At 43.1% G+C, this 24,921-nt stretch overlaps 1 protein-coding gene across 1 annotated transcript in view; it reads left to right on the top strand.

The window, feature by feature from the left end:
* Positions 1–5,419: 5,419 nt before the first annotated feature.
* The window catches only part of LOC115106726 (ataxin-2-like protein), a 52,962-nt gene continuing 33,460 nt past the window's right edge, over positions 5,420–24,921 (top strand). Inside the window, 5 exon segments of the mRNA XM_029629733.2 lie at positions 5,420–5,698; positions 6,176–6,302; positions 22,825–22,864; positions 23,199–23,255; positions 23,507–23,578. Of these exon segments, the coding sequence (XP_029485593.2) occupies positions 6,190–6,302; positions 22,825–22,864; positions 23,199–23,255; positions 23,507–23,578 (282 nt within the window). The 5' untranslated portion in view covers positions 5,420–5,698; positions 6,176–6,189.

The raw sequence follows: 24,921 nt of genomic DNA on the forward strand, positions 1-24,921 counted from the left end.
AACTTGAACATAGCGGAATCAGAAAAGTATTGCTATTCATTGAAGATCCCGCCTTCGATGTGTGAATCTGGGCCAGCAATAGGATACTTTGTTTTCATAGAGGTGCTGGAACACAATTCCCCAAGTGCCGGTATGGCGTCCCAGACAGCCCAGGCCCAATCAGCACGGATTTTGACCTGCAGTCACCCTATGCGCATTATTTATTCCATTCAATCACCGCTTTTATGCTGTTGACTAAATACGTGGACAATGTAGGCTGGAATACGCCCCTAGCTGAAAAGTGGGGTGGCTTTGGTTATCCCTACTTTGGGGGGGAAAGACGCCCTAGCAGCAAATAAATCCGTGACCTCGGCGATTTCCCTTCAAAGTAAGAGTCCCGCAATGAAGATGGCGAAGAAGAAAAAAAATGGTCGAAATTCGTCATATTTTATGAGGAAATGTGAGCAGACTTTTTTATTTTTACATATTTATTTTTTTACAGTATGAAGAAATAAACAAAAGTTAATCGCCGTTATAGCAAAAATTATATTATAGCATTGCCATTATTGTTACCAGCATTAAAAGTAATTCGATAGTTACTTATTATGGTAGTTAAATAGTTATTATGGTAACAACGGTAATACAAATAACAATATTGATATTATTAATAATATTATAATAATTATAACAATCAACTTATTCATATTGCACAATGTTTAGTGCGTTTTTCATATTGAACATACTCAGCGGTGACCCGTCATTCAGGGCAGGTTTTGAGCCCATCCTGTTTAGCTAAAATAAAATAAAATAATAATAAATACATATATATTGTTGCCTGTTTTGCATGTTATTTTGGCATTCATTTGTGTCATATCAGTTTACAAACAATGTAAAAACACATTTATTGAGCAAATAAAGCCACATACAAACAATCTCTTTTTTTGCCGACTTGAGTAAGGCAGCTCCACAATACATGTGTTTCAGCCTAGCCCAGTGCTTTCTGTGGTGGAGCGGGAGCCAGCGGAAAATACAGAGCATAGATGTTGGTAATCTTCTCTAGTTGCGCTGTGATTGGCTCAGTGTTCTGTCACTCATAGGGACACTACGTCACCTCATAATGTACAGGGAGAGCTAGGCAATTCAAGCCCCCTTTGGTGCTGCCATAGATTTACATTAGAAGTGCCCATCCCTCATTGGCCATAAATAAAATGACTTAAAATCACGTTATATCTACTGTAGCTTTGATTGGACTGATCATGTCAACATCATACTTTCAAAATCTTACCTAGCAAGCAGTCATCATGATGAATCACCTTGACAATCTACTGGCAAATCCTTTTCAATCCTTGTTATATGAAGAAAAATTATAGATAAAACGTATCTGTGCTCATCGGCCATTGGACATAAACATTAAGTCGGAAAAAGCCAATTCTACAATGAGTGGTTTGGAAGGAATCAATTGCTAACTGCAAGAGTTGCAAAGCAATCACTATTTTGCTTCCCTTGCCTGCTATTCGGTGGAGAGGATGTGTGGTCAAAGTCTGGGTTTAAGGATTTAAAATATCTGTCTGAAAGGGTCTCTTTTCCAGGCTTAAAAGTATCAACATTCACACGCAACCACATGTGCTAGAAAAGGTTGAATACATTGGTCATGCTGTCAATCCAGAATGACTTCTGCCGCATTCAAAACAACTGGAAAATCGGAACTGGGAAATCTCAGACTTCAATGAGTTCAAGACAACTGGGAATATACGTTTTTTGAACCGTCATCCAACTCGGAATTCCAAGTTGGGAACTCTTTCTAGAGCTCCGACCTGAAGATCACTGATGTCATGATTCAAACTTTTTTCTTCTTCCAGTTGTCTTGAAAGCACCATAAATCCAGAGAATGCCAGACTTTAATGCCAAAGTTTCATGACAAAATTTGCCCACAAGAAGGACCGTCGTGCCACCTTCCTGTTCAAGTGATCACAAAATGTATTGTATGCTGCTGCATAAATTATATGATATGCCAGGAAGATATGTATATGGTAGCTAAGAAAGTAATACTAAGTGTATGTTGTGTACTAAGCTATTAGTAGCCCATGTGCCTTACCCTAATAATTTGGTCCCTTTCCCCCTCAGAACTTAGCCTACTGTTCAGACTTGGTAGTGCACATGTAGCCTATAGCCTGTTTTAGAGAAATGCCATAATTTAATATTGTAAGAGCTCTCTGTCTGCTTATATGCCTCCATTTATTATATGGTTCTGTCTTGGTGTACAGGGAGAATACTGTAAGAATGGCCCATGTTCTGAATTATGCTGCTGTACGTTGAAAAAGTATTGAACAAATAGCTATATTGACTAAGTCCATCTTAGCTCGCTCATGAATGTCTTTATCGGAATTACAGATTGCCTCTTATTTGCTCTTTGTTCCCATATGGCATAGTTTGTACATCTCAATTGTTATAGGCCCATTGCTTATATAGGTCTATCTAATTAGTATCTTATTCATAATTCTAGGCAATGTTGGAATGATTGAATTGTTTTGGTTACTTTGTGCATTATAATTAGCTCATGTGCTTTTCTTGACGAGGAGAGATACTAAATAATGTTGTTGGGTCTGTAACCATGTTTCCCAGTTACAGTCTCTTCCCATTCAAATGTTTGTTTTTAACTAGAAGTTCAGTAATAGACCCATGTAATTCCAGTTGATATTGCGAGGGTTGTTTTGCTATGGTTTTTAAAAGGGCAGTAAATGAGGCTGATTGAACTGTTTCGCTGCCAGACAAGGCTCCACTGATAGCCAGGTGTAGCAGTGGTAAGGTTTCACTTTATGGTGCTGAAAGGAAAGTTCTATTGTTGGGACAGCTTTATGTAGGCTATAACAGTTTTTGGGCACCATTTGTCACCGTTATAGTGCAATTAATGTATTGTCCAGTATTGTGTAGTGGCTTTGCTGCATGCAACCCCCCGAAAATGTTGAGTTTACCTCACGAAGATTTACATGCTAAAATTGCCCCTGGACATACTACAGTGCCTTCAGAAAGTATTTTTTGCACATTTTGTTGTGTTACAGACTGAATTTAAAATGGATTATATTGAGATTTTGTTTCACTGGCCTACAAACAATACCCCATAATGTCAAAGTGGAATTATGGTTTTAGACATTTTTTAAAATTAATTAAAAATGAAAAGCTGAAATATCTTGAGTCAAGTGTTCAACCCATTTGTTATGGCAAGTCTAAATAAGTTGTATGGACTGTTTAACATTATTATTTTTTATGACTACCTCATCTCTGTACCCCACACATATGTAAGGTCCCTCAGTCGAACAGTGAATTTCAAACACCGGTTCAACCACAAAAAAACACATTTTTGGTACTTTGTGTCTCAGTAAAAACAGAGTCCATTCTACTCAGGAGCACTTCTAGTTACCATGTCTACAGTTTACACCCAGAGGAATATCGCTGCTCATTTTGCAGCTCCTCTTGATGTAAACTCTGGATTTGGATACTAGAAGCCCTCCTGAGTAGAATGGACTAAACTTTTCTGCGACACAACATAAAATTGTGTACGGTGCAATATACAGTGGGGAGAACAAGTATTTGATACACTACCGATTTTGCAGGTTTTCCTACTTACAAAGCATGTAGAGGTCTGTAATTTTTATCATAGGTACACTTCAACTGTGAGAGATGGAATCTAAAACAAAAATACAGAAAATCACTATGATTTTTAAGTAATTATTTTGCATTATATTGCATGACATACGTATTTGATACATCAGAAAAGCAGAACTTAATATTTGGTACAGACACCTTTGTTTGCAATTACAGAGATCGTATGTTTCCTGTAGTTCTTGACCAGGTTTGCACACACTGCAGCAGGGATTTTGGCCTACTCCTCCATACTGACCTTCTCCAGATCCTTCAGGATTGCCCTGGCTGTGTGTTTCGGGTCGTTGTCATGCTGGAAGACCCAGCCACGACCCATCTTCAATGCTCTTACTGAGGGAAGGAGGTTGTTGGCCAAGATCTCGCAATACATGGCCCCATCCATCCTCCCCTCAATACGGTGCAGTCGTCCTGTCCCCTTTGCAGAAAAGCATCCCCAAAGAATGATGTTTCCACCTCCATGCTTCATGGTTGGGATGGTGTTCTTGGGGTTGTACTCGTCCTTCTTCCTCCAAACACGGCGAGTGGAGTTTAGACCAAAAAGCTCTATTTTTGTCTCATCAGACCACATGACCTTCTCCCATTCCTCCTCTGGATCATCCAGATGGTCTTTAGCAAACGTCAGACGGGCCTGGACATGCGCTGGCTTGAGCAGGGGGACCTTGCGTGCGCTGCAGGATTTTAATCCATGACGGCATAGTGTGTTACGAATGGTTTTCTTTGAGACTGTGGTCCCAGCTCTCTTCAGGTCATTGATGAGGTCCTGCCGTGTAGTTCTGGGCTGATCCCTCACCTTCCTCATGATCATTGATGCCCCACGAGATGAGATCTTGCATGGAGCCCCAGACCGAGGGTGATTGACCGTCATCTTGAACTTTGTCCATTTTCTAATAATTGCGCCAACAGTTGTTGCCTTATCACCAAGCTGCTTGCCTATTGTCCTGTAGCCCATCCCAGCCTTGTGCAGGTCTACAATTTTATCCCTGATGTCCTTACACAGCCCCCTGGTCATGGCCATTGTGGAGAGGTTGGAGTCTGTTTGATTGAGTGTGTGGACAGGTGTCTTTTATACAGGTAACGAGTTCAAACAGGTGCTGTTAATGCAGGTAATGAGTGGAGAACAGGAGGGCTTCTTAAAGAAAAACTAACAGGTCTGTGAGAGCCGGAATTCTTACTGGTTGGTAGGTGATCAAATACTTATGTCATGCAATAAAATGCAAATTAATTACTTAAAAATCATACAATGTGATTTTCTGGATTTTTGTTTTAGATTCCGTCTCTCACAGTTGAAGTGTACCTATGATAAAAATGACAGACCTCTACATGCTTTGTAAGTAGGAAAACCTGCAAAATCGGCAGTGTATCAAATACTTGTTCTCCCCACTGTATATGCCCAATATGAGAAAACGATTGGATTTAGGCTGATAGGTCACTCTTTAAAATGAGCAGCCACGCTCCTCTGGATATTAACTCTGTGGATTTAGAAGCTAGAAGTGCTCCTGAGTATAATGGACACCCCTTTCACTGCAACACAAGATACAGAAAAGCGTGTAAGTGAAATAAATGATAGTACACACACAAAACACATTGTTGACCATTTTGGCTTGAACAAAGAAAAAACGTATCGTATAGAAATACTTTTACTCGATAACTAGTAGAAAATACATCGATAATTGTGCATCATTTTCAACCCAATTATTACACAGGATGGGACTCTTATTCTGAAGGATTCCAAAAGTCCCTGACCCGGAACAATTGATTTATTATTGGCTTGTGACGACCACTCACCAGCGCTCTGATCGAGTGAAGCTTACACCGAGAGGTGGCGAGCGACTGCGGGTTTTCATCCCGAAACCTGAAGAAAATACCATTTAAAACGCTTATGGCCAGTATACTAGCATCACAACTGAGATTCTAAGGTGTAAACCTTCAAGAAGAATACGTCAAGTTGTCCTAAAGAAGCAAGTAATCCAGACAGGGAAGCTACCAAGCGAATGTTCAAGAGACTGCCAGCTAGCTAACGTAGCTAGCTTGGATCAGAAGAATCCTGAACCACGATCTGGTGTGAAAACCTTGCTATTTTGTATCGACTTATTCTCTGTGTAGCAACAAAGTAGCCAGCCAGGGAATACAATCAGAAATCAAGGTATATTTTAATGTCGGGCCGCCTTACTGTAGCTTTCCAGTTTGCGATGCCAATTACTATTAGCGTTAGTTAGCATGGCAGTTCTCAGTCATTGAGATTAATACAGTCTAAACGAATGATTTGGGACTCCCTAAAAACACTCAAATAAGATACAGCTACGACCGGAAGTGACCATCGGTAGCAGGTTAGGACTGCATTTTCGCTAACCCTACCCCTTTTCCTAACATTAACCTAGCTAGATAATTATACTAACCTTCAACGTTAATTCTCCAAACATGCTGCTTGAGTTTCCAAACCTGCTACGAAAAAGTTACTTCCCGTTGTAGGTGTATCAAATTGTCTCCAATTATATGCTCGAATAATATTTAGTTTTGTAACTTGATTTTGTGAAAGCTTGCTGCTTGGCCATGTTGAAACAACAGCCCAGCTCATGTGGGCGAAAAACATCCAACTGGACTTCGGGCCCTGCCAGTATGTCTTCCACGGCCAGTGGAATCAACAACAGAGCACAGGTTGGGAGGTGAGTGAAATTAGGATGTCCAGATAGGAAAGGCTGGTGATTTTTATCATGGCTTCAAGGCCTACCGGTCAAAGCATGTGTAGCTTGTTGTGGTGGGAAATGGGGTTATGTTGATGGGCCTGTGAAAATATATTGTGCGTGATTGACAAGTTCTTATGGAAGCTATTTCAAGGCACCAAGAAAAGATGTCATCTATCAGTTGACAAGAGGTTACTACATGCCACGCCCACTATGCCACACCCACTGTGCTGCTAGCACTGTCTCTGGTCCACACTCCAGCGCAGTAGGTGGCGGTAATGTACCAATAACGTTGGATGCCACCCTCCGAAAACCCCACCGAAGGAGGCTGCTAGCTAGCTAGGGGACACCGGTGCACTATGGGAGAATCTCAATTGCCTACTCCTCGCGTCCTCTGTCCTTTGTCCTTGCTTCTTTCTCAAAACCAATTGGATGAGAAAGTCAGAGGTCCCTCCTCCCTGACCACCTTCAATGGGTTTTGAGAAGGTGAGGAGAGACACAAGGAGTGTGAAATTGAGATTCCCCCGGTGTATTTTGCCCCCGCCTGCCTTAAACTGTTTTCTGTTAACATTACTTGGAGGGAAGTAGCTAGCAAGCAGCCTCACTGGCAGTGGGCGCTGGATGTCGTGACAAGTAGTGGGCATGCCATGTTGTAACCGCGGTCCGCAGATGGAGTTGTGACATAGTACGTTGTTATTGTGAGATACGTTTAGGCGATATGTATCACATGAATTCAATGTGCACTTTGCATCAGGCCCGCCTCAACTTCCAAGGATAATCTTATGTATAGCCTATAGTCAATCACAGTGTGTACGCGAGGGAGTTATTGTTTCAGTTTTGTTGATGTGAGTTGGTGCATGTTTAATGACTTCTGGTTGACATCAGATTTAATTTATTAATTCAATTAAACCCATTAAAGGAGCAATCTAGTGTTGGTACATCACATTTTAATACAGAATAGCTATTGTTTCTTGAAGTATGGAAGCCTGTTCCCCCCCCCCCAAAAAAACCAAACAAATCTGACTTACTGTGAGATAGTACTGTAACTCATAGAGTTTAGCATTTTTGAACACCTGTAACTGCCATTCCCTGCAATCTACAGCAAAACATATATACTGTGTTAGGGTGTGGTGCCTGGCCTTAAATGGTGACAAAAACAATTGTGTTAATGTTTTTACATAGTGGCGCAGCTAGTCCACAAGGTGGTGCAATGCCCCTCTTACAGTCTTTGGGGAGAACCCTGCAATATCTGTATATTAAAGGTCCTGAACAGTGGAAATCATGTTTTCTGTCAAATTGGATGATACTTGGATAAAGCCAGTTAAAATGAGGGTTACCTAAGCATGAACAATGACTGTAGCTGGTACTTTGATTAAGTTACTGGTCCCCTCCCTCATGTCAAACACTTGGAATCAGGAGGCAGGCATCGATTTTAAATGTACACCAATGGTACCGTGTTATCATCTTTACTAATGTGAGTATGTACCGCCTTGAAGGAAAATTCCACCAAAAACCACTCATTCCTATAATTTAGTTTTACATGACAAAAAATATTGTTCTTTACATATTAGTGTTGACAAATGTTTCCTGTTGTCGTTATAAAGTTGGAAGCAACGTGAAAATCATTGTGGAAATCTGTTAAACCCTCTTTTAAATGACACATTTCTCGAGGTAGGAATACCACAAAAATATGATCAATGGCTTATTCAAGAGAAGACAACCTCCTGCGTTATGACATCGGGAAGTATTGAAATCTGACATGTATGATGGACGTTTTCGCAATCTAAAAGTCGTATTCCTGTTAACTTTCAGTGTAGTGAGAGCAGCTTTATCGCAATGCGATGTCATACTGGCCAAATTTATGCCTGCTTGAACGGCAATAGCTCAAATACACATGGCAACATGAAATGACCCAGGGAAGCGAAAGAACATCAGAGATGCACAAAAACAATATAACATTCAAAATGGGTGAATCTTTTATTTTTAAACCGTCATCACGTGTGCCAACACCTTGCTTTGGCTTTGTTTACAAAGATACTGGTAACCTTTACTCTGTGGTGTGACTGTTAGCTAGCAAGCTACTTACCAGCATGCCGGCAAAAGCACACACTGTGCTGTGACTGGATGCCAGAGAGTAAATTTAACGTTACACTATTTTGTGAAGAAATCCAACAGCAAAGTTGCTTCATCAATTCGGTAGAACGTTTGATGGGTCTTACCAGGAAGCTAATACGGATGCTGTTGTTATTTCACTTTCCAGCTCCTTTTCTCTTTTCACTATCTTAAAGCAGACATTTTAGAAAATTCAACATCTACTCTGTCTGCATAGCTTCCCAGACAACATCTGCAGCAGGATTACAAAATGACTGCAGCAGTCATACAAAATCAGATTTCCCAAAGCCAAGTAGGAGTCCATAGCTGGATTTGTCTCCTACTTCAATACCCACCTGCTTCAAGATGTCTACTATTATCGACTACAGCTCGGCCTTCTATACCACAGTGCCCGATAAGCTCATTAGAAAGCTCACGGCCCTGGGTCTGAATTCCTCTCTATGCAACTGGATCCTGGACTTCCTGAAGGGCCCCCCCATGGTGGTGAAGGTAGGCAACATTACCTCCTCGACACTGGTTCTCAACAAGGGTGTGTCCTCAGTCCTCTCCTGTATTCCCTGTATACCCACAACTGCGTAGACTCGCACAGTTACAACTCCATCGTCAAGTTCGCTGATGAAACAACAGTAGTAGGCTTGATTGACAAAAATTACGAGACAGCCTACAGGGAGGAGGTGGGCACTCTAAAGGTGTGGTGCCAGGTAAACAACCTATCCCTTAACGGTAGCAAAATAAAGGAGCTGATTGTGGACTTCAGGAGGAACCAGGCTGGACATGCCCCCATCTTCATCAACGTGGCTGCTGTGGAGATGGTAAATAACTCTACCTCCACGGATCGCAAGGCTCTTCAGAGGGTGACAGTTGAAGACGGAAGTTTACATACACCTTAGCCACATACATTGAAACTCATTCCTGACATCTAATCCAAGTAAAAATTCCCTGTCTTAGGTCAGTTAGGATCACCACTTTATTTTAAGAATGTGACATTTCTGAATAAAAGTAGTGATTTATTTAATTGTAATTTTATTTGAGCTTTTATTTATTTCATCACATTGCCAGTGGGTCAGAAGTTTACAAACTCAATTAGTATTTGGGACCATTGCCTTTAAATTGTTTAACTTGTGTCAACTGTTTCAGGTAGCCTTCCACAAGCTTCCCACAATAAGTGGGGTGAATTTTGGCCCATTCCTCCTGACAGAGCTGGTGTAACAGTCAGGTTTGTTGGTCTCCTTGCTCGCACACGCTTTTTCAGTTCTGCCCACACATTTTCTATAGGATTTAGGGCGGGACTTTGTGATGGCCACTCCAATACCTTGACTTTGTTGTCCTTAAGCCATTTTTCCACAACTTTGGAAGAATGCTTGGGGTCATTGTCCATTTGGAAGACCCATTTGCAACCAAGCTTCTGTCTCTCTCTGTCTCTCTCTCGGGAGTTGACTTAACAACCGGATCGTAAATACCTGCCAGAAACTCCCCCTTTGGCCCTGCAGTATTGAGAATGGAATGTCTGAGTACAACAGAGACTTTGCCAAAACCTCAAACAATGAACATTGGGACAATATATTTAAATATCCAAATGTTGGGAATTATGACAGATGGAATATAGAAAATTTGTCTATTTTGTCATGTCATTAAACTTATCAGAAATAAGTTATAATGGAAACATTGTAACTGAGAGCTTTCACAATGTGTATATCAGATTTACATCTAAATGTTGTAGAACTTATATGAATAAATATAGCAATGTGATTTTATCCTTCTAAATGAGAATTGTTTTTCTTGTAAAACTTGTGCCAATCAATAGCTATGCCCAAGTGAGCTCAGAGTTCAATGTCAACATGATGGATCTGCCTTTCTGGCCAGAGTGTTTTTAAAAGGATTTGTAACAAAATGTACATTAGACCAAGCAGGTGGACGGTGTAAGCCGGATGTCGTGAAATGGTTAAAACTACAAGACCAGAAAATGGTAAGACCTTCAAACTAGAGGAGTGATGAAGTTGAAGACTAGAGCAAAACATTCCCAGTCTGCAGCTGGTATGTGATATGGTCTAGGTCAATTGACCAAGACGAGAGGGAAGGACAAATCTCTCTCACCAGCATAGATGCCTCGGAGGTTTCTACTCTAACGGACAGGGGGAAGTGCAGATCCCACTGTACACCATTTGGCGTATCTAGTCTAACGAACACTCCCAAGACAGGAGCCGACAACTAAGGACATTGACCTCTGGTGGACAACCCGAGACTTGCATCGAACTACTCGCCATAAACGGATAGTGGTTTCAACAGAGAGACGACAGAGAAAGACATCTACGCGTAAATATATGTTGCACTTGTAATCCAAATGAGTGGCTGTTAGGGTGCTAAATATTTATATTTATGGTGAGCGTAGTTTCCAAGTGTATGTAGGATAAGTCCACTCTCTCCCGCTCTTTATCCCCCCTTCCATTGTGTAACAAGCCGTCATATTGGGTTAGTCCACTAGGGACTTATCGATTACTAACATAAAATGAAAACCTATACCGTGTAGGCTTAATTATTTATTCACTAACTTTGTGAATTGCTGATTCATCACTCAGGCTAGGTTTCTTGTGGATTAAGATATTTGTGATGTCCAGAATGAGACAGGTAATAATTGACTGTATTGATGTAAGAGATCTATGTATCTTTAGAGTTTAAGTCGGGAGATGGGGCACCACGGGAAAAGTTGTTTAAAGTGTGACTAAGTTCCTAATGACTTTATGGTTACATGATTAATTTACTTGAGTACTAATTGAACAGAGTAGGTAATTATTTGATAAATAGCAGTCATCACATTAATGGTAGTCACGACACGTAGTCACGACTATTAAACACTCGGAATCTGAATCCTGCTTGATTGACGCGGGGTACATGGGTCCCCCTCCCCATCAACCTCTGTAGTTTGTTGCGCTTCCTAAAGCCTAAGTAATACACTTTTACTTGGTTTGATATCACATTTAGTTGCTTTGTATTTTTTTAAGCATTTGGATGAGCGATGAGTGTTATGAATCAATGGTACCTGCACACTTTAAAGGCCGGGTCACAATATTAGGCTTATGGCAAAAACATTTTATGTCAAATGATGTCAAACCATTATTTCTCATGAGTATTCATGTTGATCAATATTTCCTGCTATTCTGACCTATTGTAAATGATCAAATAAATATCTGATCAAGTATATATACACTGCTCAAAAAAATCAAGGGAACACTTAAACAACACAATGTAACTCCAAGTCAATCACACTTCTGTGAAATCAAACTGTCCACTTAGGAAGCAACACTGATTGACAATAAATTTCACATGCTGTTGTGCAAATGGAATAGACAACCGGTGGAAATTATAGGCAATTAGCAAGACAAGGTGGTGACCACAGACCACTTCTCAGTTCCTATGCTTCCTGGCTGATGTTTTGGTCACTTTTGAATGCTGGTGGTGCTTTCACTCTAGTGGTAGCATGAGACGGAGTCTACAACCCACACAAGTGGCTCAGGTAGTGCAACTCATCCAGGATGGCACATCAATGCGAGCTGTGGCAAGAAGGTTTGCTGTGTCTGTCCAGCATAGTGTGGAGGCGCTACCAGGAGACAGGCCAGTACATCAGGAGACGTGGAGGAGGCCGTAGAAGGGCAATAACCCAGCAGCAGGACCGCTACCTCTGCCTTTGTGCAAGGAGGAGCAGGAGGAGCACTGCCAGAACCCTGCAAAATGACCTCCAGCAGGCCACAAATGTGCATGTGTCTGCTCAAACGGTCAGAAACAGACTCCATGAGGGTGGTATGAGGGCCCGACGTCCACAGGTGGGGGTTGTGCTTACAGCCCAAAACCATTCAGGACGTTTGGCATTTGCCAGAGAACACCAAGATTGGCAAATTCGCCACTGGCGCCCTGTGCTCTTCACAGATGAAAGCAGGTTCACACTGAGCACATGTGACAGACGTGACAGAGTGGAGACGCCGTGGAGAACGTTCTGCTGCCTGCAACATCCTCCAGCATGACCGGTTTGGCGGTGGGTCAGTCATGGTGTGGGGTGGCATTTCTTTGGGGGGCCGCACAGCCCTCCATGTGCTCGCCAGAGGTAGCCTGACTGCCATTAGGTACCGAGATGAGATCCTCAGACTCCTTGTGAGACCATATGCTGGTGCGGTTGGCCCTGGGTTCCTCCTAATGCTAGACCTCATGTGGCTGGAGTGTGTCAGCAGTTCCTGCAAGAGAAAGGCATTGATGCTATGGACTGGCCCGCCCGTTACCCAGAACTGAATCCAATTGAGCACATCTGGGACATCATGTCTCGCTCCATCCACCAACGCCACGTTGCACCACAGACTGTCCAGGAGTTGGCGGATGCTTTAGTCCAGGTCTGGGAGGAGATCCCTCAGGAAACCGCCTGTTACAGGCACTTGGAGGCCACACACACTACTGAGCCGCATTTTGACTTGTTTTAAGGACATTACATCAAAGTTGGATCAGCCTGTAGTGTGGTTTTTCACTTTAATTTTGAGTGTGACTCCAAATCCAGACCTCCATGGGTTGATCAATTTGATTTCCATTGATAATTTTTGTGTGATTTTGTAGTCAGCACATTCAACTATGTAAAGAAAAATGTATTTAATAAGAATATTTCATTCATTCAGATCTAGGATGTGTTATTTTAGTGTTCCCTTTATTTTTTTGAGCAGTGTTTATAATTCTGAACATATTGTCATTTATAATGCTAATGTAGAGGCACCAATAAATTGTCCAGTACACTTATTGTTTGCTGTTTTCATGTACATTCCCTTATGTCTAATCTTCTAAGTTGACCCAGGCTTTACTAATTTTACTAATTCTTGTGATGAAGCTTTTCAGTGAACTGTGTTCTGTAATTGCTTACAAATCAATGGAAATGCAATTGTGTGTTGCTGCTGTTTGTCTGATGTCCAACAGTCCATGATTAGCTCTGTTGACCATGTGAGCATTTTGCAGAGAAGATGGGTTGAGGCATACTATTTAGTCTTGTAATGACATGTGGCCCATTGTTTACCTTGTTACCTGGCAATGAACACAAGGGTGTATCAAAGAGCAGTTAGTCAAGGTGAGCTCATGAATATAAGATCCCTGTCCACTCAGCCTGGTCTTTCAGGCTTCCTGGTTGTTAAAGATGAGAGAGGGTACAATTTCTTAAATTCAGAGCATTTTAATAGTGTAAAAATGGTATGTCTTACCCCATCAGAACCCAAAGCAAGTTTTGTTTTAATCCATTACTTACTCCATCCATGAGATCAAATAAAAATGTTAAGCTATACAGTGTTTGTTTACAATTGCATGGTCTACAAACATTGTATAGCTTAACTTTTTTTTAAATTATTTTGATCTCATGGATGGTCAGTCATTGCCTCCATATGTGAGAGTCCTTGCTTCTATGTATTTGAGATTGGTTACGTTTCTTCTGCCACATTTCTCAGCCGTTTACCAAATAAAGTGGCAAGGAGTACGCTTTGTTTTTGTTTGAATCCCAGATTGACCTTTTTATAAGTGGTCGACCTGCAGGACTATTCAGTCAATCAAATGTAGTTATAGAGCCCTTTTTACAACAGCAGTTGCAGTCACAAAGTGCTAATACAGAAACCTAGCCTAAAACCTCAGAGCGCAAGTGGCTAGGGAGAAAGCTAGAGGGATGAACCAGGCTCTGAGGGGTGGCAAGTCCTCTTCTGACTGGGCCGGTTGGAGATTCTAAGAGTACATGGCCATTAAGGACAGATTACATTTACATTACATTTAAGTCATTTAGCAGACGCTCTTATCCAGAGCGACTTACAAATTGGTGCTTTCACCTTATGACATCCAGTGGAACAGCCACTTTACAATAGTGCATCTAGGTCTTTTAAGGGGGGGGGGGGGGTGAGAAGGATTACTTTATCCTATCCTAGGTATTCCTTAAAGAGGTGGGGTTTCAGGTGTCTCCGGAAGGTGGTGATTGACTCCGCTGTCCTGGCGTCGTGAGGGAGTTTGTTCCACCATTGGGGGCCAGAGCAGCGAACAGTTTTGACTGGGCTGAGCGGGAACTGTACTTCCTCAGTGGTAGGGAGGCGAGCAGGCCAGAGGTGGATGAACGCAGTGCCCTTGTTTGGGTGTAGGGCCTGATCAGAGCCTGGAGGTAGTGAGGTGCCGTTCCCCTCACAGAGGGGTTAAACATTCTTCAAGATGTTTAACCATTCATAGAAGACCAACAGGGTCAAATAATAATCACAGTGGTTGTAAATGGCGCAAGAGGTCAGCACCTCAAGAGTTACTGGCAGTTGGCTTTTCATAGCTGAGCATTTAGAGGTCGAGACAGCATATCCAGGGGGGGTCAGGCTTCCATAGCCGCATGTAGAACAGCAGAAACTGGATTAGCAGAACGAACAGGTGGGCTAGGGACGTGGACAGTCAGGAGTCGTCAGGCAAGGTAGTCCTGAGGCATGGTCTTAGGGCTCAGGTCCTCCAGGAGGGGACAGAGAGATGGGAGATTTAGAGGGAGCATATCTAAGATCACACAGGATACCAGATAAGACGAGAATTACACCAGATATAAGACTGACCCTAGCCCCCCGGCACATAGACTATTGCAGCATAGATACAGGAGACTGAGACAGGGTGGGGGTCAGGGACACAGGCCCCTTCCAAAGTCACCCCCAGACAGGGATGACCAGGCAGGATATGACCCCACCCACTTTGGCAAAGCACAGCCCCCACACCACACCACCAAAGGGAAATCAATGGGCCACTAACTTATTACCCAGAGACAAGGCTGAATATCGCCCACAAAGATCTCCCCACCGCACGAGTCCAAGGACAGGAAGGATGGAAGAGCGCGAGCAAGCCAGTGACTCAGCCCAGGTAATATGGTCAGAGGCAGAGAATCCCAGTGAAGATAGGAAAGCCGGCCAGGCAGAGACAACAAGGGTGGTTTGTCACTCCAGCCTTGCCGTTCGCCTTCGCACCCCTGGGCCAGACTACACTTAATCATAGGACCTACTGAAGTGATCAGTTGTCAGTAAAAACTTAAAGGTCGAGACTAAGTCTCCAGCTCTCACATGGATCGGCAGACCATTCAATAAAAATGTAGCTCTATAGGAGAAAGCCCTGCCTCCAGCTGTTTGCTTAGATATTCTGCATCTTGGAATAGGATCCAGTAGACAACTGGAAGGTTTAGAGGCAATTACTTTGTGCAACTACATCAAGGGTATTACACAAGGTTTAGGTACTCGGTTAGGCGGTTAACTTATTTTTGTACTCCTATGTCCTTGGGTAGGTGGAGGGAGTCTGGAAAGGAATTGAGAAATCTTTGGGTTGTTCGAGAATTTATAATGCAACTTTTGATAATAATGGGTTGGGGTCTAAGCACATTATTTTTTTGTGATTGCAAACATCATAACGTGGTCTGACGATCCAGAATAATGAGGAAAAACATTTAGATCGACAATATCTATTCCATGGGATGATTGTGGCAATATTTTTTTTATTTCACCTTTTTATTTAACCAGGTAGGCCAGTTGAGAACATGTTCTCATTTACAACTGTGACCTGGCCAAGATAAAGCAAAGCAGTGCGACACCGACAACAACACAGAGTTACACATGGAATAAACAAACGTACAGTCAATAACAATAGAAAAAAGTCTATATACAGTGTGTGCAAATGGCGTAAGGAGGTAAGCCAATAAATAGGCCACAGTAGCGAAGTAATTGCAATTTAGCAAATCAACACGAGTGATAGATGTGCAGATGATGATGTGCAAGTAGAAATACTGGTGTGCAAAAAAGTAAATAAAACAATATGGGAATGAGGTAGGTAGATTGGATGGGCTATTTACAGATGGGCTGTGTACAGCTGCAGCGATCGGTAAGCTGCTCAGATAGCTGATGCTAAAAGTTAGTGAGGGAAATAAAAGTCTCCAACTTCAGCGATTTTTAAAAAAAATTAAATTTATTATTATTTTATTTTTTTTGCAATTCGTTCCAGTCATTTGGCAGCAGAGAACTGGAAAGAAAGACTGCAATGGCAGAGGTGTTGGCTTTGGGGAAGACCAGTGAGATATACCTGCTGGAGCGCGTGCTAAGGGTGGGTGTTGTTATGGTGACCAGTGAGCTGAGATAAGGCGGAGCTTTACCTAGCAAAGACTTAGATGACCTGGAGCCAGTGGGTCTGGCGACTAATATGTAGCGAGGGTCAGCCGACAAGAGCATACGGGTCGCAGTGGTGGGTGGTATATGGGGCTTTGGTGACAAAACGGATGACACTGTGAGAGACTGCAATCCAGTTTGCTGAGTAGAGTGTTGGATGGCTATATTGTAAATGACATCGCCGAAGTCGAGGATCGGTAGGATAGTCAGTTTTACGAGGGTAAGTTTGGCAGCGTGAGTGAAGAATGCTTTGTTGCGAAACAGGAAGCCGATTCTAGATTTAATTTTGGATTGGAGATGTTTATGAGTATGGAAGGAGAGTTTACAGTCTAGCCAGACACCTAGGTATTTATAGTTGTCCACATATTTTAAATCAACTGTCCAGAGTAGTGATGCTAGTTGGGCGGGTGGGTGCGGGCAGCAATCAGTTGAAAAGAATGCTCTTTTTTTTACTAGCGTTTAAGAGCAGTTGGAGGCCACGGAAGGAGTGTTGTATGGCATTGAAGCTCGTTTGGAGGTTTGTTAACACAGTGTCCAAAAAGGGCCAGATGTATATAGAATGGTGTCGTCTGCGTAGAGGTGGATCAGGGAATCACCCGCAGCAAGAGCGACATCGTTGATATATACAGAGAAAAGAGTCGGCCTGAGAATTGAACCCTCTGGTACCCCCATAGAGACTGCCAGAGGTCCGGACAACAGGCCCTCCGATTTGACATGCGGAACTCTGAGAAGTAGTTGGTGAACCAGGCGAGGCAGTCATTTCAGAAACCAAGGCTGTTGAGTTTACCGATAAGGATACGGTGATTGACAGAGTCGAAAGCCTTGGCCAGGTCGATGAAGACGGCTGCACAGTACTGTCTTTTATCGATGGTGGTTATGTTATCGTTTAGTACCTTGAGCGTGGCTTAGGTGCACCTGTGACCAGCTCGAAAACCGGATGGCACCGCGGAGAAGGAATGATGGGATTCGAAATGGTCAGTGATTTGTTTAACTTGGCTTTTGAAGACTTTAGATAGGCAGGGCAGGATGGATATAGGTCTGTAACAGTTTGGGTCCAGAGTGTCGCCCCCTTTGAAGAGGGGGATGACCGCGGCAGCTTTCCAATCTTTGGGGATCTCGGACGATTAAAAAGAGGTTGAACAGACTGGTAATAGGGGTTGCAACAATGGCGGCTGATAATTTCAGAAAAAGAGGGTCCAGATTGTCTAGCCCAGCTGATTTGTATGAGTCTAGGTTTTGCAGCTCTTTCACAGAACATCTGCTATCTGGATTTGGGTGAAGAAGCTGGGGAGGCTTGGGCAAGTATCTGCGGGGGGTGCGGAGCTGTTGGCCCAGGGTTGGGGTAGCCAGGAGTAAAGCATGGCCAGCCGTAGAGTAATGCTTATTAAAATTCTTGATTATCGTGGATTTATCGTGGTGACAGTGTTTCCTAGCCTCAGTGCAGTGGGCAGCTGGGAGGAGGTGCTCTTATTCTACATGGACTTTACAGTGTCCCAAAACTTTTTGGAGTTAGGATGCAAATTTCTGTTTTGAAAAAGCGAGCCTTTGCTTTCCTAGCTAACTGCGTGTATTGGTACCTGACTTTCCTGAAAAGTTGCATATCGTGAGGACTATTCGATGCTAGTGCAGCCCGCCACAGGATGTTTTTGTGGTGGTTGAGGGCAGTCAGGTCTGGAGTGAACCATGTGCTATATCTGTTCTTAGTTCTACATTTTTTGAAAGGGGCATGCTTATTTAAGATGGTGAGGAAATTACTTTTAAAGAACGACCAGGCTTCCTCGACTGACGGGATGAGGTCAATATCCTTCCAGGATACCCGGGCCAGGTCGATTAGAAAGGCCTGCTCGCAGAAGTGTTTTAGGGGGCGTTTGACAGTGATGATGGGTGGTCGTTTGACCGCGGACCCATAGAGGATACAGGCAGTGATCGCTGAGATCCTGATTTGAAAACAGCAGAAGTGTATTTGGAGGGCAAGTTGGTCAGGATAATATCTATGAGGGTGCCCATGTTTACAGATTTAGGGTTGTACCTGGTGGGTTCCTTGATAATTTGTGTGAGATTGAGGGCATCTAGCTTAGATTGTAGGACTGCTGGTGTGTTAATCATATCCCAGTTTAGGCCATCTAACAGAACGAACTCTGAAGATAAATGGGGGGCAATCAATTCACATATGGTGTCCAGGGCTCAGCTGGGAGCTGAGGGGGGGTCTATAACAGGCAGCAACAGTGAGGGCCTTATTTCTAGAGAGATTACTTTTTAAAACTGTTTGGGCATAGACCTGGAAAGAATGACAGAACTGTGTTTAGATTTTCCCTACCTAGATCGAGGCACAGACACTGTCTCGATGGGGAACACATAGCTGACTGTGCTAGTGGCAGACTCCACTCTTGCTGGCTGGCTAACAGCCTGCTGTCTGGCCTGCACCCTCTCAATGTGGAGCTAGAGAAGTTAGAGCCCTGTCTGTTGAACGGTAACATGAGAGCACCCCTCCAGCTAGGATGGAGTCTGTCATTTCTCAAAAGGCCCAGAAAGAGGATCAATTATCTACAAATGTAATATTTTGGGAGGGCAGGAAACAGTTTTCAACCAGTGATTGAGTTGTGCAAGTCAGCTGTAGAGCTCATCACTCCCCCTAACTGGGAGGGGGCCAGAGACAGGTACTCGATGCCGACACATCTTTCTGGCTAATTTACACGCTGAAGTTACTGCGCTTGGTGACCTCTGACTGTTTCATCCTAACGTTGCTTGTGCTGACGTGGATAACAATATCCATATTCTCTCTACACTCGCTAGTTTGAACATCAGCCAGCACCGTTTTCAGATGATCCTTTACATCGGTAGCCCTGCCCCGTGGTAAACAATGTATAATCGCTGGATGATTCTATTTAAGGCTAATATTGCGAGTAATGAATTCACCAATGACTTGGGTTTTTGAATTTGTCAGAGCTAATGGTGGGGAGGCTTCGGCGGCTCAGACCCAGTAATGGGTGGAGGTGAGAACTGAGAACGCTTGGGCTCCGACTCGTTGCTTAGTGGGGAAAAACCGGTTGAAAGTTTCTGTTGGCTGAATGAGCGACACTGAGAATGCCAACAGCATTTATTTTCAGAAGCCTAGTGAAAATTGTCCGGCTGTGGAGACTATGGGGGTTGATTAATGTAACTACTGTAAATGTTATTTGTCACATGCAATGAATACCGTGAAATGCAGCAATGGAGTTAAGAAATATTTACTAAATAAACTAAAGTGAAAAAGAAAAGTATCACAAAAGTAATCTGGATGGCCATTTGATTAATTGAGCAGCAGTCTTATGGCTTGGGGGTAGAAGCTGTTAATTAAGGAGCCTTTTGGACCTAGACTTTGCATTCCGGTACCACTTGCCGTGCGGTAGCAGAGAGAACAGTCTATGACATGGGTGATTGGAGTCTTTGACAGTTTTTGGGGTTTTCCTCTGACACCGCCTAGTATATAGGTCTTGGATGGCAGGAATCTTGATGTACTGAGCTGTACAAACTACCCTCTGTAGTGCCTTACTTTCGGATGCCGAGCAGTTGCCATACCAGGCAGTGATGCAACCGGTCAGGCTGCTCTCGATGGTGTAGATGTAGAACTTTTTGAGGATCTGGGGACCCATGCCAAATCTTTTTTGAGGGAGAAAAGGTGTTGCCGTGCCCTCTTCACAACTTTTCATGGTGTGTTTGGACCATGATAGATAGTTGATGTGGACACCAAGGAACTTGTCTCTCGACCTGTTCCACTACAGCCCTGTCGATGTGAATGTGGGAGTGTTCGGCCCTCCTTTTCCTGTAGTCCACAATCATCTCCCTTTGTCTTGCTCACGTTGAGGGAGAGGTTGTTATCCTGGCACCACACGGCCAGGTCTCTGACCTCCTCCCTATAGGCTGTCTCATCGTTGTCGGTGATCAGGTCTTCCACCGTTGTCGTCAGCAAACTTAATGATGGTGTTGGAGCCGTGCTTGGCCACACAGTTGTGGGTGAACAGGGAGCACAAGAGGGGACTAAGTATGCACCCCTGAGGGGCCCCCGTGTTGTGGATCAGCATGGCAGATGTGTTGTTGCCCACCCATACCATCTGGGGGTGTCCCTTCAGGAAGTCCAGGATCCAGTTGCAGAGGGCGGTGTTCAGTCCCAGGGTTCTTAGCTTAGTGATGAGCATTATGGTGTTGAACACTGAGCTGTTGTCAATGAACAGCATTCAAACATGGGTGTTCCTTTTGTCCAGGTGGGAAAGGGCAGTGTGGAGTGCAATTAAGATTGGGTCATCTGTGGATTTGTTGGGGCAGTATGAAAATTGGGGTGCATGAAAGGCATTTAGCTCGTCTGGTGTCAGTGGGCAGCTCGTGGCTGGGTTTCCCTTCGTAGTCCGTAATAGTTTGCAAGCACTGCCACATCCGACAAGCATCTGAGCCGGTGTAGTAGGATTCAGTCTTAGTCCTATATTGACGCTTTGCCTGTTTGATGGTTCGTCTGAGGGCATAGTGGGATTTTTTTATGTGGACAGATTAGTGTCCCGCTTCTTGAAAGCGGCAGCTCTAGCCTTTAGCTCGGTGCGGATGTTGCCTTTAATTCATTGCTTCTGGTTGGAATATGTACGTGCGGTTACTGTGGGGACGTCGTCGTCGATGCACTTATTGATGAAGCCGATGACCGGTGTTGTACTCCTCAATGCCATTGGATGAATCCTGGAACATATTCCAGTCTGTGCTAGCAAAACAGTCCTGTAGCTTAGCATCTGCTTCATCTGACAACTCTTTTATTGAGCTAGTCACTGGTACTTCCTGCTTTACTTTTTGCTTGTAAGCAGCAATCAGGAAGAGAGAATTGTGGTCAGTTTTGCCAATGGAGGGTGAGGGAGAGCTTTGCACACGTCTGTGTGGAGTAAAGGTGGTCTAGAGTTTATTATTTTTTATTAGCTTGTGCGGACTCTGTGAAACTAAAGATATTACAGTTTATTACAGTTTTTAATGTTCCGTTGGTAGGATAGTCTCGCTCATCCAGTTTATTCTCCAGTGATTGCACGTTGGCCAATAGAACGGATGGTAGTGGCAGGTTACCCACTCGCCGACGAATTCTCACAGGCATCCTGATCTGCACCCCCTGATTTGCATCAAACTCATGAAAGAAAACATCTTACTTCAGTTCGAGGTGCGTAATCGCTGATCTGATAACCAGAAGCTATTTTTGGGTTAAAAGAGACGGTTGCATCAACACTATGTACAAAATACTTTTGATTATTTACCTATTCAAATACGCTGGCTGTTGCAAGCTACTCACCGTCAAACCACCATGCCCACTCTCTCACATCGGGACTTCCGAGCTATATGATGTTCATTGAGCAGCGCGTAGAGCGCCCTCTTCAGACAATCATTGACTTAAAAAAAAAAAAAAGACCACAAATGAGCAGATGTATGCATTTGTTCAATCTATGTTTATAATATCTGCGCTTTATGTGTAGAATAAAGACCGATTTTATAAATATTTCTGTGAAAAATTATCAGCCCCAAAAAATTGTTAGGCTCTACTACTATCTCATAATGACTTGCTATCATCACAGCTCCTAGTCAGATTTTATTTTGGGGGTGGCGGGAACGGTCCTCCATACATACTAGCCAATCCGAGTTTTCATATCGAGTTTGGGCAAATAGACGATAATGTGAGGCGAGTAAAAAGTTTGAAAGCTTTGATGAGCAAATAAGGCGGGACAATATGGGATATTGATCGTTCTGCCAACCACTCACTGTGTTGCAGAGGAGGACGTTGACTCTAAGCAGGGTTTTTTTTGTGGCGCGAAATAAAGAATTTTTAACTAATGACCATCTGCTAACAAAGCATGAGATTAGTCATAAATTCATTCACAGAGATTGTCAGACGAAAAGGTATACAAAGTTATCTTGCTATTTTCCAATGATGTCATGCTAAGTTTGTAAGGAAATTAGTTATCTCATGTTAGCTGATTAGTTTAGTCACCAAACCTCTGCTTTGTATTGTTCTACATCCACAGTTGTCAAGTGCATATTACAGCTATCTACACTTTGTAGGAGTCCATTTAGACATGTGACTTTCTTAATTTTGTGGTTTGCTATGACATTAGCACACCTAATGCAATCTGTATAGTAGGACCAGCCTTTTATATAGTGAAAGGACTATTGCATTTTTGTTCAATGTCAAATCTGTTCTAACCCCATTGTACTCTCTTACCCCCTCCCCCCAGGAGTCGAACCTCTGTGAAGCCACCTTTCCTGTCCTCTCCTGTGAGTATGACTCAAAGGTTGTAGAACAACAAAACCAAAACTCCATAGAACTACGTAATTATTACCCCCTGGGTTTGTTTTGAAATACATCAATGTTCAGTACATTTTAATGTTGTTTTCAGTTTTTTATGTCTTCAGCTGTAGTATTATATCAGTTAAGAAATAGGCACGCAACTAACATCTGTTCTCCGTTTGAAAGCAGTGTGTATTTCTTGTCGATATTTGAAGATCACATATATTGTCATCGATTTCTGAATCATTGGCCATACTGCACAAAGCTGCAGTCTAATGAATGGAGTTTCTTTCAAGGTGAATGTTCTGGTCCCTTTCCTAGGTGTTTGAGGGCGTCTACAACAATGCCAGAATGATACATTTCCTCACAGCTGTGGTGGTGAGTCATTTTTGTTGTTGTCTGTTTTAGTCCTGAGACATGGCTGTAGAATTCAATGTAGTCTACAGCCATTTCTCAGGGCTATGTCTGCACGGACATTTAGCATCTTGTTATATCGAACCATAATGTTGTTGACATGGCTCATCATAGACTGTGTTAGATAGTATTTTCTTAAATCTTCTGCTCCTTCTCTCATTCTCCTGCCTACATACCTCCCTCCATGCCCCTCTATGTTTTTGCCTACTTTACAGGGCTCCACCTGTGACGTAAGAGTGAAGAACGGCAACGTGTATGAGGGCATCTTCAAGACCCTCGGCTCACGGGTAAGTACATGAAAGTCTCTAAGATCCAAACCACACTGTGTAGTTCTTGACCAGGGACCACGGTTTGTGTTCGTGGCTCTGATGTCTCTACTAGTCCTTACGGCCTAAAGAAGGTTGTCTTCCATATAGGGCTGACCCCATTTAGTCGACTGGTCAATTGTTTGGTAGATAGGCTGTTGGTCGACCAAGATTATTTTAGTTGAGCAATCGCAAATAGATTTACAGATGTATTTTTTTCATGACAAACGAGACACCTTTCCGATTCAGGCCTGTCTCAGTGGACTAATCCATTGCGAGGCCGCAATGCACGGCTCTCTTCCGCCACTTTGTGCGCATTCGTTGTTTAATAACTTCACTGTGTAAATTGTTTGCCCTTTGATTGTTAGTGTCTATCAATTCCCCATTACATATACAGTATCACCAGTAGTAGCCTACATTTACCATTAATTCCCATAATTTCTAAACTACAATGTTTGTTTTGTTACAGTAATTTCTGTTAATGCATTTAATATATACAGTGGGGCAAAAAAGTATATAAATCACCTGATTTAGAATTCCTCACAATCAAATGTAGACCGCATTATCTTCCAAGAGAATTCTCTTCGATTATAATCACAGCCGTATATATCCCCCCCCAAGCAGACACATCGATGGCTTTGAACGAACTTTATTTAACTCTTTGCAAACTGGAAACCATTTATCCGGAGGCTGCATTCATTGTAGCTGGGGATTTTAACAGAGCTAATCTGAAAACAAGACTCCCTAAATTTTATCAGCATATCGATTGCGCAACCAGGGGTGGTAAAACCTTGGATCATTGTTACTCTAACTTCCGCGACGCATATAAGGCCCTGCCCCGCCCCCCTTTCGGAAAAGCTGACCACGACTCCATTTTGCTGATCCCTGCCTACAGGCAGAAACTAAAACAAGAGGCTCCCACGCTGAGGTCTGTCCAACGCTGGTCAGACCAAGCTGACTCCACACTCCAAGACTGCTTCCATCACGTGGACTGGGACATGTTTCGTATTGCGTCAGATGGAAATATTGACGAATACGCTGATTCGGTGTGCGAGTTCATTAGACCGTGCGTCGAAGATGTCGTTCCCATAGCAACGATAAAAACATTCCCAAACCAGAAACCGTGGATTGATGGCAGCATTCGCGTGAAACTGAAAGCGCGAACCACTGCTTTTAATCAGGGCAAGGTGTCTGGTAACATGTCCGAATATAAACAATGCAGCTATTCCCTCCGCAAGGCTATTAAACAAGCTAAGTGTCAGTACAGAGACAAAGTGGAATCTCAATTCAATGGCTCAGACACAAGAGGCATGTGGCAGGGTCTA

Source organism: Oncorhynchus nerka, linkage group LG23, assembly GCF_034236695.1.
Source record: "Oncorhynchus nerka isolate Pitt River linkage group LG23, Oner_Uvic_2.0, whole genome shotgun sequence".
NCBI lineage: Eukaryota > Metazoa > Chordata > Actinopteri > Salmoniformes > Salmonidae > Oncorhynchus > Oncorhynchus nerka.